The 18,301-nt window shown below is 37.1% G+C and overlaps 1 protein-coding gene across 1 annotated transcript in view; it reads right to left on the reverse strand.

Moving 5' to 3' along the window:
- Positions 1-3,310: 3,310 nt before the first annotated feature.
- The window catches only part of LOC127413180 (protocadherin Fat 1-like), a 54,741-nt gene continuing 39,750 nt past the window's right edge, over positions 3,311-18,301 (reverse strand). The window contains exons 21-26 of the mRNA XM_051650058.1: positions 16,500-16,959; positions 15,688-15,841; positions 15,461-15,571; positions 11,979-12,574; positions 10,017-10,130; positions 3,311-4,955 (exon numbers count right to left, since the gene is read on the reverse strand). Of these exons, the coding sequence (XP_051506018.1) occupies positions 4,699-4,955; positions 10,017-10,130; positions 11,979-12,574; positions 15,461-15,571; positions 15,688-15,841; positions 16,500-16,959 (1,692 nt within the window). The 3' untranslated portion in view covers positions 3,311-4,698. The remainder of the gene's footprint in view (positions 4,956-10,016; positions 10,131-11,978; positions 12,575-15,460; positions 15,572-15,687; positions 15,842-16,499; positions 16,960-18,301) is intronic.

Below are 18,301 nucleotides of genomic sequence, written 5' to 3' on the forward strand. Positions count from 1 at the left end.
ACAGCCATCATGACCAGATCTTCTAAGCAGCCCAGATGCATCACATTCCGAGATACCCCTCTTCAGATCAGGAGTCTCCTTTCCTTGGATAATTTGCCAAATGTAATGCTTTCCTTGCTGATGGTTCCGGTATGGGGAGGGGGGGGTACCTTAAAAGTCATTTGTTTTGATTTTTTTGCTATATAACGCAAAGACATTCATACATTTTGACACACAACAAGTGTGGCTTAAGTGTAATACTTTTTGGGGCCACTGTATCTAAAGTAGTGATAAAGGTCTGCAAAAGTTCTTGAAAAGCTTTTGAGAACTTTGTTTAGTCTTTGTTTCCCATGAAAAACAGAGGCTTCCCCTCATGTACATGTTGTTTAGGAAAGAGATGCCATCCATCAATGACATTTGAAATTCTATCACAGAACAGCCAAACCTTCTATTAAAAGCATGTATGTCTCTTGTTCTGTGTATTTTGTTATCTGAGAAGTTCACATACGTGTTAATGCATGCAAACCAGCATGGACAGTAGCCCAAAGAGTAATGGCTTGCTTGCACAAATTCATTTTGCAATCAGTGGCGGAGCTAGGGGGTGACCCCACTGGCCACCCCACACACAATTGACGTTTTTGAGCACAAGACTTAACATGAACTGCCCAAAAATTTCTGTGCCACCACAGACTGATCGCTGGCCCCTGCCCAGCCATCCCTGTGAAAAACACCTGGCTCCGCCCCGTTTGTAATTACTTTTTGATTATTTGATTCTTGTATCATGTTCTAGTATTCCATTAACAGACTGTAAACACTGAGACCTGGAAAATCTCTTAAATCTTTGTTGTTCAAGGATCAGGATGGGCCACACGATGACAGCATCACATGACCGCATCAGGCAAGGTCAACCTGTCACACTGTTATACACACACATTCTGTTCTCTTCCTCAGGCCGCTGTCACAACTTGTCAAAGCATTTATGTGCTGTCACTATCTCACACGTTGATTTGTAAGACATGCACAAGTGTAGACATGTCTTGCCCCAAGCAAAATCATAAAATCAACAAGATCTGCAGCGAATTATTCCACCATCACCACCATTCTAACTTTCTGAAAATATATTTTAATTAATTTCTAACATTCTCAAAATTAAACATTCAAATGTGCTTTTGTAGATTATTATCAAAAGAAACTGTATTAATCTGAACTGAACGTCTAATCATTAAGAGCATTTCAAAAGACTTTAATAAAACATATAAATGAATACCCGGTTCCTTTATAATTAGCTAAATACCATTAGCATGCAGTGGGCTGTTTGTCATGGCAGCATTCGTGGTCATTCAGCTTTATTAGAGTATGCTGCCCTCTATTGTTCAAAGGAGTGTGTAATAAAGACTGAGGCTATGTTCAGACTGCAGGCAAATCTGATTTTTTCTCAAATCAGATCTTTTCAGGCAGACTGTCCTCACTATTAATTGCAAGTGATCAAATCAGATTTGCGCATTCAGACATAGCCAACCTATCTGCATAGGTTGCTTTGGTAACGACGTAGGCATACCCACGTGACAGATGCGGGAAAAATGGAGGTGCATCATCTTGCTCTCCAAATAAGCGCCCTGTCCAGTCGCGGAGGAGGAGACTGGTAAATATTGTGATGTTCTGTGCTGCAGTCACCGATTTTTGACATCATCGTTGTGTGTCGCGTTAAGAGTGACGCAAAAGACCATTTGAAATCCGATTTGAGCAGCCAGAGTGTCCGGACTGAGACGCATCTGAAAAAATAAGATTTCAATCGCATTTGAAACCACCTCCCGATGTGGTTTGAATCAGATTCGGAAAAATCAGATTTCATGTGGTTTTTGTTGTCCAGACTATCAAAAACTCATCTGGATATGCAAAAAATCTGATTTTTAGAGGCAGTCTGAACAAGGCCTGAGTTGCCTTCCTTCATGAACTTCATAGAGATCTTCATACAGAAATCAGCCCAAAATTCAAGACTGGCCATTCATTTACCAGAGCATAGTATGCTAAAGACATAGGAAGTGTAATCGAGCTTGAAATCATGATAACCAAGGAGACTGCTCTCAAGATGTACAGTGAAAAACGAGTGAGATTTAGGTCTGTTCTCACCCAAAACCACTTGCTTCAGAAGACATTGATTAAACCACAGGAGTCTTATGGATTACTTTTATGCTATCTTTATCTCCTTTTTGGAGCTTTTGGAGTTCTGGTCACCATTCACTTGCATTGTGGACCAAAAGAGCTGAGATATTCTTCTTAAAATCTTTGTTTGTGTTCTGCAGAAGAAAGAAAGTCATACACATCTGGGATGTCAAACACAAATCACTGACAATTGTCTCACCAAAGCAACCCTGCATTCACAAATGTTGCCGTTATGATTATATTTATGACGACTTATCAAATGCGGGGGGTTTCACCAGTTAATGACAAAATTTGCCCAATTGACTTAAACTCACCCAACATGTACCTCACCCAACATGTACCTCTCTTTAAAACTGATATGGAATTAGTCACTGTTCTAGGCAATAAATATGAAGACTGATTTTTTTAATCAGCAGTTCAGAAGGTAGAACATCTGTGCATCATTCAGCTATTTATTTTAAAGAGAATTTTAAATTGTAAAATATTAACTTTTAAAAATATGTAAAACTTTCTTGTTCTTTGAACTAATATGCAACCCTGGCACTAGTCTAGTCATTATTGCCTAAACAACCCTGTGGAGGACATTTTGCTATTAGCCACAGATCATCAACCTTTGCGAATCCAAAATTGCACAGCTTCACAAAAGTTTCAACTCCCTTAATGAGATTGTTTGATGAGCTCATGCTGGAGAATAGTTAGGTTTTCTGTAGGAAAAAGGTCCTCAGATGGTGTGATAGAGTTGTATCCATCATATTGACATAGAGATGGCTCTCTGCTCCTCTACAACCTACTGTTGCCTGATGTGTATGTTAATTGTTCAAATGAAGATTTAAGGTCCCTTACATTCTTAAAACTTACATTTACATTTATGCATCATACAGTGTACTTATTACAGGGACAATCCCCCTGGAGCAACCTGGAGTTAAGTACCTTGCTCAAGGTCATAATGGTGGTGGCTGTGGAGATTGAACCGGCAGCCTTCTGATTACCAGCTATGTGCTTTAGTCCACTATGCACCATAAAACCATAAAACTTCATGGTCATGTCCAAAAAGACAGGACACGGAAAGTTAAAATGTTTTTAAAATATTTAATTTTTGTAAATATGTATATAACATCAACATTTCAAAAAGTCACTTCTGCAAAGAGAGCAGAATAAACACAGCACTTAACATTAACAGCACTTAAAAAAGTATATGAGAAGAAGCAAATGTATGGACACCAGTCATTTACAAACAATGATCACTTAAGAATTTTCCTGTCTTTAATTCATACCAGAACCTGTACAATTATCATACGATTGTATCAATGACAAAATTGTACTTACTCTTGTTAGCCTGAACAAAGGGAAAAAACAATATTTAACACAAATTTTCAAAGGTGCACTCAGTGATTTTTCCTCATGACGTTCTGGTTATGAGACACGCAATAACCAATGATGTTTGATGTAAGTAAATCCCAACTTAAAGGGATAGTTCACCAGAAAATATGTTCAGAAACTATATGGTAGGTGTGCGTGAGAAAAATATCAATATTTAAGTCCTTTTTTCCTAAAAACCTTCACTTTCACATTCAGATGTGAAAGTGAAAGTGGAGATTTATAATAAAGATTTTTAGTTCTCATCCACACCTATCATATCGCTTCTGAAGATATGGATTTCACCACTGGAATCTTATGTATTACCTTTATGCTGCTTTTATCTGCTTTTTTGGACTGCTTTCTGATTTCTGGTCACCATTCCCTTGCATTGAAAGGACCTACAGAGTTGAGATATTCTTCTAAAAATCTTAGTTTGTGTTGAGCAGAAGAAAATCATACACATCTGGGATGGCATGAGGGTGAGTAAATGATGAGCGAGTTTTTAATTTTTGGGTGAACTGTTCTTTTAAAACTGACATATTAAGATGATTTGACCAGCTAAATATTGTTCACTTTATCTTGGTTACCCTCCTGACACCTTTGCTCATGAAATAAATTCATCATGGCTGACTGCAAATAACATGTTTCTAAAATGTAACCAAAACATTTACATTTGTGTGATACCGTGTCTACGCCAATAGGTGTCAGTATAGTCCAAGACCCCTGTCATGTCAGCTAGTGCAGTATAAACCAAAAATTTACTTTGTGCAGATTTAAAGTCAATCTGGAATGGCATGTTAGAGTGAAATATTTTACCATACGAGTGTTGACTTGATTAAGACAGATGGTTCTGCATGAGGGACTAATTGTGGTTGTAAATAGGAGCACATAAACCCCCCACAGTCACACCTCAGTCTGTGGTGATGGTACCAGCCAAGGCTTCATCAAGTCTTTAACAGTCACTAAGTCACACATAGAATTGAATTTCTAACCACTAGCTGGCACATATGTGGGATAAAGATTTAAAGAGTGTGGCATACTGGGCAGGGTGCCTGGGGTCTCACACAGAACTTTTTGAGGAATCAGGTGTGCCTGCCTGAATTTCAATAGGTCCTCATAGTGAGCCTTGAGGCATTCCAGTGGTTGTTTCATGTGGGTAGTCACGGCTAGGGCGTTGACTGAAGGACATGGGATTTGCTACCTTGCTGTTGGGTGGATGACTTGGTCAACCTCTGGCCTGATATGCTGCTCAACGTACCCTAGAACTGCAGACCTTTCATTGTGAAAAGGGAGATCTGGAATTGGCAGGAAGTTCTCAATGTCATCGCCTCCGGAAAGATAGTCCTGAAGAATGTCAGGCGTGGTGTGCATTTGCACAAATTCACACTGGAGAAAACCTTGGGTTCCAAGAGAGTAAACATTGTGCATCCAATCTGAGGTGTCCCAGTGATGGCCTGTTTGGCAAACATACAGTATCCAATTTCAGTATGTGATTCTTTAAGTTACACAAAGCCAAATTCCTACAGAACTTTACACATATACAGGTGCTGGTCATATAATTAGAATATCATCAAAAAGTTGATTTATTTCACTAACACAAACTCGCCTGACCTTAACCCCATAGAAAATCTATGGGGTATTGTGAAGAGGAAGATGCGATATGCCAGACCCATCAATGCAGAAGAGCTGAAGGCCACTATCAGAGCAACCTGGGCTCTCATAACACCTGAGCAGTGCCACAGACTGATCGACTCCATGCCACGCCGCATTGCTGCAGTAATTCAGGCAAAAGGAGCCCCAACTATGTATTGAGTGCTGTACATGCTCATACTTTTCATGTTCATACTTTTCAGTTGGCCAAGATTTCTAAAAATCCTTTCTTTGTATTGGTCTTAAGTAATATTCTAATTTTCTGAGATACTGAATTTGGGATTTTCCTTAGTTGTCAGTTATAATCATCAAAATGAAAAGAAATAAACATTTGAAATATATCAGTCTGTGTGTAATGAATGAATATAATATACAAGTTTCACTTTTTGAATGGAATTTGTGAAATAAATCAACTTTTTGATGATATTCTAATTATATGATCAGCACCTGTATGTAATAAAAATAACAAGGGCTGTCAATTTAATGCGATTTAAATTTAGATGTGATTATTTATAATAAATACAGTATATATATATATATATATATATATATATATATATATATATATATATATATATATATATATATATATATATATACTGTATATATATACTGTATATACAGTTGTGCTCAAAATGTTTGCATACCCTGGCAGAGATTGTGAAATTGTGGCATTGATTTTGAAAATATGACTAAATATGTCTTTTATTTAAGGGTAGTGATCATATGAAGCCATTTATTAACACATAGTTGTTTGGCTCCTTTTTAAATCATAATGATAACAGAAATCACCTAAATGGCCCTGATCACAAGTTTACATACCCTTGAATGTTTGGCCTTGTTACAGACACACAAGGTGACACACACAGGTTTAAGTGGCAATTAAAGGTTAATTTCCCACACCTGTGGCTTTTTAAATTGCAATTAGTGTCTGTGTATAAATAGTGAATGAGTTTGTTAGCTCTCACGTGGATGCACTGAGCAGGCTAGATACTGAGCCATTGGGAGCAGAAAAGAACTGTCAAAAGACCTGCGTAACAAGGTAATGAAACTTTTTAAAGATGGAAAAGGATATAAAAAGATTTCCAAAGCCTTGAAAATGCCAGTCAGTACTGTTCAATCACTTATTAAGAAGTGGAAAATTCGGGGATCTCTTGATACTAAGCCAAGGTCAGGTAGACCAAGAAAGATTTCAGCCACAACTGCCAGAAAAATTGTTTGGGATACAAAGAAAAACCCACAGGTAACCTCAGGAGAAATACAGGCTGCTCTGAAAAAAGACGGTGTGGTTGTTTCAAGGAGCACAATACGACGATACTTGAAAAAAAATGAGCTGCATGGTCGAGTTGCCAGAAAGAAGCCTTTACTGTGCCAATGCCACAAAAAAGCCCGGTTACAATATGCCCGACAGCACCTTGACACGCCTCGCAGCTTCTGGCACATTGTAATTTGGAGTGACAAGACCAAAATAGAGCTTTATTGTCACAACCATAAGCGCTATGTTTGGAGAGGGGTCAACAAGGCCTATAGCGAAAAGAATACCATCCTCACTGTGAAGCATGGTGGTGGCTCACTGATGTTTTGGGGGTGTGTGAGCTCTAAAGGCACGGGGAATCTTGTGAAAATTGATGACAAGATGAATGCAGCATGTTATCAGAAAATACTGGCAGACAATTTGCATTCTTCTGCACGAAAGCTGCGCATGGGACGCTCTTGGACTTTCCAGCATGACAATGACCCTAAGCACAAGGCCAAGTTGACCCTCCAGTGGTTACAGCAGAAAAAGGTGAAGGTTCTGGAGTGGCCATCACAGTCTCCTGACCTTAATATCATCAAGCCACTCTGGGGAGATCTCAAACATGCTGTTCATGCAAGACGACCAAAGACTTTGCATGACCTGGAGGCATTTTTCCAAGACGAATGGGCAGCTATACCACCTGCAAGAATTTGGGGGCCTCATAGACAACTATTACAAAAGACTGCACACTGTCATTGATGCTAAAGGGAGCAATACACAGTATAAGAACTAAGGGTATGCAGACTTTTGAACAGGGGTCATTTAATTTTTTTCATTGTTGCCATGTTTTGTTTTATGATTGTACCATTCTGTTATAACCTACAGCTGAATATGAATCCCATATGAAATAAAAGAAATGTGTTTTGCCTGCTCACTCATGTTTTCTTTAAAAATGGTACATATATTACCAATTCTCCAAGGGTATGCAAACTTTTGAGCACAACTATATATATATATATATATATATATATATATATATATACTGTATTTATTATACTGTATATATTATAATTAGGCATCTCATAAAATATTGATAAATCGATTACTGATCGGCACGTTACTTTTGAGGCATAAATAAATTAATATTAGCCAACATTTAAATTAGAAGCCTAATCTGCGTGATTTCCAATTCACTCACAGTTGGGCTTCTGTTGAATATCTGGCAAAATAGCGTTGGGAGACCACTAGGGGATGATATAACATTTACTGAAGCAGGTCACAAGGCACAGGTCAAGGTACAGGTTTCCCAACACAGGACGGGTATTTAAGCTCCTTGCATAGGACGCATACAAAAGTTACGAAGGTTTTTCTACTTCTTTAAGAATGAAAGTGATGTTCATGAGTTTGCAGGTTAGTGTATGAAACTAGTTTAGCTGCGCAAACTGAACAATTCAAAATTATTATGGAATTTCTCTTTATGTATCTTTGAAGAGATTTCATTTAAGCTGTCGAACTACAAAAATACGTACTTGTAACTGAGAACACATTGTGTAGGCTATTTGAAAGATGCATATACACCATATTTCATCCACTTATGGCTAGAGTAAATAATCTTTGTTCTTTGATAATAATTTGGATCGAATTTAATGGAAAACTTTGCGAGTTACGCTCCATGGCGCTGAAGATTTTTTTGCAGCCTCGAGAGATGGCCAGACTTGTATGTAACTTCACAGAAAATAATTATTTCTAATTTTAGAATGCGCCATGTCGTCTGCCAGACACGTCCGGTGTGCAACCCCCTTTAATTTACCCTGCCACTTTACCAAAGTTGTGTTGTGAAATATGTTTGAAAACACAAAGACTATTGTGCAATGAGTAGCCCTATTTATATCTGAAAAAATCCCGATATATATTGATAATCATCGGGAACATTTTTTAGATCAATGCGTAAAAAGGGCATTAATCCCAAGCCTAATTATAATTATTTGAAATATTATGTATTAGTTATATTGAATTATCTTTATTGGGGGGCCTTTCTCAGCAAATAAAATTGATATAAGCGATTAATTGCAGTTTATTTGATTAATTAATTGCCATGTTGTGTAATTCCTTAAAAAATTTAAATAGATTGACAGCCCTAAAAATAACGTATACTGTATGCATGATGAACAATTTGTTTATCTCAATCACAACATATAGCCTACATTTCAGTACAGGTCACACATAGTGTAAGACTATGGCATGCTTTGAAATTGAAGCTCATTAATCTTTGATTGTGAGAAAGATCTGAGTGCATTGGCTTTAAAGAACTTGTTATAACTCCAAGCTATAGAAGATTAAACATCTAAGTGCCCCTGGGATTGATTGCAATGCATTAGAAGTGAACTTGTTATAGCCTTTCACAGGGACCCATCTAATTCACACAGAAGTTGTTAAGTGTAACTAAGATTAATGAAGATAATAAAGCATGCATTGTCTACAAAAATTGTAGGAATGACAACTGTGATTCTCATGAGAATCTTTTTGTTGACAAGTCAATGAAAAAGCAAAGGATATTCTCAAATTGTAAAAAAAAAAAAAAACATTTCAAACTGAAGAACAAATCTCTTAAAATGTCCATGGGATTAAGTTTACTAGAGCCAAACAGTGAGTAATAAAACATATTGACTGCATTAGGGTAATTGTTAGGTGCAGAGAGAGAGTTTGAGTAACAATCAGATTGCTGATAATTGTGTGAAAAAGAAACCACCAACATAACATGAAATGTAACATATACCTTTTTCTCACCATGTCAAATCTATGTTTTGACAGGGTTTGTCACTTTGAAGGCTTGTAAAAATAAAGAATAAAGAAGTCAGATATTAAATCACAAAAGTCCTCATGGATCAAACATACTAACTAATGATGTACTGTATGTAATTCGTTCATGTTAAAGTTGAAGTATATAAATTCTGAGCCACTAGAGTCACCAAATTGAATTGCAAAAATAAACATAATTTTCAAAACAGCTTTCCTTCTGCCGTTGATCGAACAAACAGATAATCCCACCCCCAATTTACGCCATTTGTCGAGTCAATCTCTCTTGAGACTGGTGTTTACCGTTTTCTAGAAAATTAACCTATGAATGTCTTACTTATGGCTGTCTCTGCATATAAAGCTGGGATATGAGAAAGTATTTTAACACAGAAAAGTTACATCAGCTTTAACTAGGTATTTTGTTAAGTAAAGTCACTGTGGGTATCTGACAAAAGGCTAAACACATTCAAACCTAAAGGAAATCACACACAATACAACAAAGATGAACCACTGAAGTTATCTAATACTCTGCTTTTCTAATTCATCTATGTGAATTCTAGTACAAATTTATCTGACCTACTCATTATGTAATATATGAAAAGGAGTTCTAGAAGCTGGAATCTGTGACCATTTAAGACTATTTTTAGTTAGCATAAATAAGTGTTACAGTACACCATAGGATCTATTTGAGTCTGTTCAGAGTCTGTGCTCAGATTTAATCCATATGGGTTCTGAAGTCATTACAGGCTGTTAATACACCAGTGCATGTTGCACAACAGAAAACATTGCTCAAATGAAAAATGACTACTTTTGCGAACATTTAGCAACTTACTGTTGTCATCCATGAAGTCTGATTGGAGAGAGCACACCGACCGAAATCCTCTATTACCATGGGGAACACTGTCGTCCTCCATTGCTAAACAGGAATTCAAGTCAAGAGCTTTTTCTAAAAGAATAAATATATAAGCCACAACAATTAAGATTAATGGTTAAGACTTAAAGGAATGTTCCAAGTTTAAAACAAGTTAAGCTTAATTGACAGCATTTGTGGCATAATGTTGATTACCACGAAAAATTATTTTGACTCGTAACACATGTATTTAAAAAAAAATAAAGGCAAACATTTTGGTTTCAGAAAGGCACTTACAATGGAAGTGAATGGGGCCAGTATAGAAACATTAAAATACACATTGCTTCAAAGTATAGCCATGAGAAGTAAACATTTTACATGATTTTAGTGGGATAAATGCAGGGATTTACCTGTGTTACGGTGTTTACCAGATTAAAGGGTTTACCGGTGTTACATTGTCATGACAATAAAGTTGTAATATTGGATATAACTTTATACAGATAAGGTAAGTAAGCAATTTTTCACACTTAAATCATGTTATATCATGTTTAATGTTTACAGCTTGTGGCTACTTTTGAAACAGCGTTAAAAAACCCAACTATTATTTGGTTTCTCAGCATTTTCTGCACATTTGATTTCTTCCCAACAGTGGCTATATATGAGGTCCAGCTTTTGACAATTGAGGGACTAATACACAACTATTACATAAGGTGCAAACAATTACTGATGCTCAAGAAGGCAACATAAGAAGAACCGAGGGGTGCAAACTTTTGAACAGGATGATTTGTGTAAATAAGAGTAATTTAAGAGTGTTATATAGCTTTTGAAGGGCAGTACTACATAAAAAAATATAACCTTTGATCTCTTATAGGCTATTTGTATACATTCTGAAAGGGGGGTGGAAACTTATAAAAACAAAAGGGTTATGCAAACTTCTGCACTTAACTGTATAGGCTATACAGTTTGTGAAAATGTATATTTTATTTTAGATTTAGTTTTTTCACGATTTAACCACATTTTAGCTTTTTTTAAAGTACAAATTCCATGTAGCCTATCCTATCCATATGATGTTATATTGCATGTGTAAATATGAAATGACTTGTCAGGTACACATTTTAACACAAAATTCACAACATTGTAACCAAAAATTCAAATGCAACCCCAACATCTGAACATATAAGTGCTTGTACTATGTAAAAAAGTGCAGTGTAGCTGTCTAAATGTGACATTTTCTGATTTACCTCCGTGCTCTTGGGGAATTGAACATTAACAGTGACAGAAAAATACTCGCTTACATATTCAAGTATTGCACGAAGAAATGGATCGGCCTCTTTCAGCTCATTGTTGAAAAAAATGTTTTATTGGTGCATTTCTACTTGCGCTGACTGACAGTACGACAAAGAGAGTGCGCCAAGCGTATGACGTCATTGTCATGGTATCCAGATACATTTCAACAGATTTGCAGAAAGACTAGAATGAAAGTATCGTCAAATCAATGTGCAAACGCTTCGAAATTGCTTCTCTTCTCTGCAAACGATACCAAAGACAATAGCAAGAAGGAAAATGAGTACATTGAATGTAATTAGAAAAAAATCAGTGAGCCTACCAGCTGAAACCAGGACATAATTACAATGTTTAGAGAACTATCGGGACACCGGGACACACCTCTTTAAAACAGGACGTCTCGTCACCCTACTTAAACGCAATGAGAAAACAATCCCACAACGAGAAAACAATCCCTCATACAACATTTAATGCCATGACCTTATGAATTAAAGACTTGTTGCTCTGATTTAAGACCTTTTTAAGGCCTTATTTTGCCACTAGCGTCACAAAATGAAATTGCAAATCTAATGGTTATTTTTACCTATTACGAATTCATTTTAAGACAAACAGAACTCTACTGTTGCCTAATGGCTCCCAAAAGGTTTATATGGCACTTACCATCATACTCCTCCCAATCTGTTTGCTGTATGGAATCATTTTCCACAAGAGAATGGGAAGCTTTGTAGTGGGGTAGGTTAGGTGTAACACTACACACAGCTACAGTCTTCCAAAGACCAAAGAGTGGATCTGGTGTAAAGGAGAACTCAGGCATTGAGCATCGGTTGTTTCGAGTCTCTCCAGGAATGCTAGGTGTGTAGGAGATGGGTCGTACGGGTACCTGTGGTGGATTGTCTGGAAAGGAACATTTTGGGGCCTGGTTGTATACACTTGACCTCTGATTATAAGAATCAACGGCATTGTACTTGTCAGGATCTTTATCTTTCTTGCCAGACTTGCAGGCGCCATTCCACACTATAAAGAAGAGAAGTGCCAGTACAAAAATGGCTGTCAGGAAGGACACCATTCCAACCAGCTCTCCGAGCCAAGAGTTCCAAGATGACGTCACGAATTGGTTCCTCACTTCTGTGTCCATCTCACACAGTCTCCCGGTGAAGCCCGCTGAGCAGGAGCAGTTAAAGGATCCATGTGTGTTGACACAATGGCCATCACTGAAGCAAGGCCTGTCCACACACTCGTCTATATCAATCATGCACCTGAAAATCATACACATTTTTTGAAAAACAAACATTCTCTGTCAAGCACATACGAGCAAAATCAATGTTATCAGTTCAGGTAAAATACAGTCAATATACTTTTGTTTTTTAATCATTTAGCTAAACTACAAGCTGCTAATAATAAGTAGTAGCTAACTACATTAAAGCTGCTTAAGGAGGCAATATATTTTTAATATACAACTATCCAGTAGTGTAGTCTAGGGCATACGCAGGCATACGCAGGCATACGCCGTATGCCCACCTATATTTCAAAGGATTTTGCGTATGCCCACCTACAATTAGATATGATACATATGGCCGCCAGAACAGCGAGGAGGCTTTTGACTTTTAATTACACTGAATTGTGATTATTATTATTTTATTTTTATTTTTATAAGTGTACAGAGATTCTCTTCACGAAGAAGCGGGAGGCAGGACCGCAACTGAAGGCACAGGCTGTTCGTTTTAGACTAATTTATTACAGCCTAATAAATAGGAAAGCTATTTCACTATCCACGGGGGGATCCACAGTATGCCCACCTCTTCAGTCACTACTACACCACTGCAAGTATCCAATGGTATAATTCATAATTTAGTTGTATTTTTATGGCACAAAAATATTGAAGATTTTTGATTGAATCTCAATAGAGGCAACAGTGCCCGCTCACTTTTTCAGCCGTCTTCGTTCTGGAAGTAATTTTTTCCAATCATTTTTGTTCTACTGGGATTTCATAAAATGCTTTAGAGTTCTGAACCAAACCAACCAGCTCCGAGGTGAATCCCAACATTACAAACTTTGATTTGAAAAAAAAAAATAAAATACAACCCCACTTCCGAAAAAGTTGTGACAGTAAGAAAAATGCTAATAAAAACAAAAAGGAGTGATTTTTAAATGATATTCACCCTTTGCTATATTGAAAGCACTACAACTACACATTATATGATGTTTTCCCATGTGAATTTCATTGTTTTTTGAAAATGTACAGTAATTTCAAATCAGATGATTGCAACACGCTGCTGTATGGTGTGCTTCATAATGTGCCACACATTCTCAATTGGAGACAGGTCAGGACTGCAGGCAGGCTAATCTAGCACCCACATTCTATACTTACACAGCCATGCACTTGAAATCCGGGCAGTATGTGGTTTGAAGTTGTCCTGCTGGAAAATGCAGGGGCATCCCTGGAAAAGATGGTGCTGGATGCCAGTATATGTTGCTCCAATATTTTTACATATCTGTCTGCATTCATGGTGTTCTCACAGATGTGCGAGTTACCCATGCCATGGGCACACTGACACACCCCTGGCCCAAACAGACACTGACTTTTGGACCTGACTCTAGGTCAACAGCTTGGATGGCCCTGTTCCACTTTGGCCTGGATAACACGATGGCTATGTTTTTCAAAAATGTTTTGAAATGAAACTCATCGAACCAAAAAACAGGGTTCCACTGTTCTACTTTCCATCTAAGATGAGACCGAGTCCAGAGAAGTCCGCAGCGCTTCTGGACAGTGTTGATGTATGGCTTCTGCTTTGCATAGTAAAGTCTTAACTTGCATCTGTGGATGCAGCGGCGAGTGATGTTGACTAACAAAGGTTTACTAAACTTATCCCAAGCCCATGTTCATGATATCCATTACAGATGAATACCGTTTTTAAGACAGTGACATCTGAGGGATCAAAGATCACGTGCATTCAGAAATGGTTTTCATCTTGCCCTTTATGTACCGAGATTTGACCAGATTTCTTGAATCTTTTAAATATATTGTGCACTGTAGAGGGTGAAATGTCCAAAATCCTTCCAATTTGTCTTTGGGGAACATTGTTCTCAAAGTGCTGGATTATTTGTTGAACCATCTGTTAACATATTGACAAGTCTCAAATGATGCTTGCTCTTGAAGGACTAGGCTGTTTTTGGAGGGTCCCTATATACTATGACATGATTGCCTCACCTGTTTAACATCTCCTGTTTCATATTGCTTTGTTATTTCAAATTGTCAAATTGTTATTAGTCTTAAATTACCCCTGTCTCAAATTTTTTGGAGCATGTTGCAATCATCTAATTTGAAATTACTGTACATTTTCAAAAAACAATGAAATTCACAATGAAAAACATCCTATAATGTGTAGTTGTAGTGCTTTCAGTATAGCAAAGGGTGAAAATAATTTACAAATCACTCCTTTTTGTTTTTATTAGCATTTCTCATACTGTCCCAACTTTTTCGGAATTGGGGTTGTATTAGAAAATCGAACAAAAAAAGGTAAAAGACTTTGTACTTAACATCTTTAACGAGGGAATGCATCATGAAAGTGGGCGGTCACTGCACAGCTATTTTGCTGCAGTTTGTTTGCCACGATTCTCTAATCGGTGAATCTTTTTTGCTGATTCATGGATAGTGTAGTTCTTGTAGTTCAGGAATTCCACTATTTAACATGATTTTTTAAATATTAAGTTGAAATAACACAGACTTATGTCTTCAGCGAAAGCATATACCACCGATTAGCAATCTCGGAGCTCACGGTAGGTCTATCTTTAAAGGTTTATAATTCATTAGAGTTAATCATCAATTCTCCAATGAAAAAATTAACTTCAGAAACCAGACCACTGGGCTCCATTAGAGTGACATCATCAAACTTGAACAGATAAGTTTTTCACTAAATACAACTAGAAAACTCAAATAAACCCTAATTTGAGTCAAAATTGTGACAGCAATGTAGTGGTTATATTTTTACTCACTGGGAAAAGTAGCTCATTGCTTTAAAATATACACAGTATTTTAAAACCTGCTGAACTACTGTTATGCTACTGTAAAATGTTGTTAAGTTAGTAAATTATTGTATATTATAATACAATATGTCCAAGATTCTGAGTATTTTATATCAGACCTTTCTCCTTTGAATCCTGGCTCACACTCACAGATGGGTCCATCAAGACTGTCTATACACTGCCCTCCATTTTGGCATGGGTTCTCTTTGCAGTATGGTCCTATTTGACACCTACAGTCACACAGAGAGTATTGGGTATGAAATACTTCTGTCCCATTTACAGGTTAATTGTATGTAAAAAAAACAAAAATAAATAAAAAACCACTTGTACTATGAAAGCACAGTACCTTTGACCTGAGTACTGGCCTCTACATTTACAGTAGTAGTCCAGGTTACTCTGAATGCAGGTTCCTCCATACAAGCAGGGATTGGAGTCACATGGATTGATATTGACCTCACAGTGAGTTCCAGAATATCCAGTGCTGCATTTACAGAAATAACCTGCAAGGGAGTATCAAAACAAACAATATTTTTACATACTGTATAATATTGAGTAATATATGGATTTATCAAATACATACTGGTGGATATTTGTCTGAAAATTACTTAAGATACATCCTCATGTTGTTCCATACCCTTATCAAATCTTAATCCTATATGTGTATATTAAAAATTGCTTCATGATGACGTGTTACACCAAGTTTGAAGTCATTCACAAATTATGCCATTGGTTCTCGTAACTAATTGCGTCACAGTTCTAGCAAAATTTGAATGTGCGTATGCTCAAATGACATTTTAGATCTACAGCTGATGGCAAGATCTTCACTGAGTAACACATTAAATTAGGGTCTGTTCCTCACACAAAGCTAAAGTATTACTTCAGAAGACTTGGAATATAGTGCACAAGTCATGTGCACTATTTATTTATTTTTTGGTGCTTTTTTGTCCGTTTTGGAGTTTGACAGCCCCTAATCACTACATGCTTTCATTGTGTTCCACTGAAGAACAAAGTCATATAGGTTTGAAATAACATGAGAATTATTAAATGTAAATGAGTAAAGGAAATTTTTATTTTTGGCAGAATTATTCCTTTAATACAAATACAAATACCATCTGTATGATATTTTTATTAATCTACAGTACATGGGGCTCAGTCTACCTCCACTCTGTGTCATTAAGCAGCTCCCTCCGTTGAGGCAGGGATTGCTGAAGCAGTTTGGAGATGATGGGAAGAAGACACAGCCAGGAGAAACTCCCACCATGTCCTCAATTGCAACCCCCAACAGACCATCTGAGTCCAAGGAGAGTCCCTGTCCATTAAACACCACTGAATCCATGCAGCCCAGTAGGCTCTTTGATGCAGGCAGATTGCGTCTGGGTCTAGAACGGTTAGTGTGTCCACCCAGGACCACCTGGTCGCCCAGGTTGAGGCAGTGAAGAGGGCCGGGTGCAATGCCCGATGCAGAATGGAGCTGATCCAGGACCAGCCTGGCATAATTACCCTTCACCTCCAGTTCTGCCGTGTGCCACTGTCCGTCATTCACCAGGACACTGTGTACAGAAACTGTAGCAAGACCCCAGCCACAGTCAAACTGGAACTGCAGTCTGCCTCCCACTATCTATATTGTCAACCAGATAAGAAAAATTTCAGATTCGAAAAATGAAATAATAATAATAATAATGTCATCTCCAAAACATTTCATTGATATGAAAAATTTACCCTGCAGCAATAAACAGTTAAAACCATCTTAAGGTGGTGTGCTGGTTTAAAATGGGTTTAGTTGGTCTCCCAGCCTGGCCAAGCTGGTGTTTAGCTGGTGGGCCTCTAAAACCACCATAACAGACCAGCCTGAACAGCTGCTGGTTTAAGCAGATTTTTCATCAGGGTGTTGACTTTTCTAGGGACCAGTGATTCGGTTAGGCTTTATCCATAAATTTATGTAACCCTATTTTTATTAAATGAAAAAACTGCACACACACACACACACAATTTTTTTTTTTTATAATGGGTTAAGTACCAAACGTGTATTGGGTCATTAGAGACCCTAGATATGTTGTTGCTGTTTTTTTGTTTGGTTTTTTTGTTTGTTTTTTGCACTTCCATAAATTATATTTTTATGATGATTTCATATCTATGTGTTTACTATCACAGGATATCTATTTATTTTTTCTTACTCATGTTGGCACTGTTTATTTAGTGATTGACTTGATTAAGATTTTACATTGCTATTTGATGAAGAAACAACATGGAAGTAAACTATAGCAAGTACAACACATAAACAGCATTGTCATTTGGGTGTACTACTGAAATTATGTAAGTTGTTCATCTATTTAGACTCAATAAGTGTATCATAGGTATTATCTTATGTGTTATGTGTAGCTCAGTATCTTTTTGACAACCAGTTGCGTCTCAGGAAATTTCAGTGTGAAAGTAATTAATCGCATTTTCTCTTTGATATATGAAAAATAAAACATCCAAATATATCAAAACATATTTTATTCTATTATTTTATAATTGTCTTGAAAATATTTAGAAAATTCAACACTATCTGGGCATTTTGTACATCCATTTGTGATAGATATAAGTTTCTAAAGAACCAACTATGTATAAGTGTTTAGGGAGATTCCCATGCATTAAAGGTGCTATAAGCAATTTTAGCCGTTATAGAATTTCCACAAACTGAGCCATTGGATAAGCCACGCTCCCTCTTTCCAAAGCCCTGCACTCCAAAGTTACCATATGAGCTTTATTGAGCAGAAACGGTTGTCAAAAACAACAGCAGCAAAATAGTGCCCTTAACTGACAACTGTTATGAACAACATGGCATAAAAATGGCAATAATTCACTGCAATTACAATACTATGAGAACGTGAAAAATCATTGACAGGCAGAAAGCATTGACAAATTTTTGTTTGCTGTTTAGAGTCTAGAGCTGTCACAGTGACAGGTGAGATAACTCA

This window comes from Myxocyprinus asiaticus, chromosome 22 (genome assembly GCF_019703515.2).
Source record: "Myxocyprinus asiaticus isolate MX2 ecotype Aquarium Trade chromosome 22, UBuf_Myxa_2, whole genome shotgun sequence".
Classification (NCBI taxonomy): domain Eukaryota; kingdom Metazoa; phylum Chordata; class Actinopteri; order Cypriniformes; family Catostomidae; genus Myxocyprinus; species Myxocyprinus asiaticus.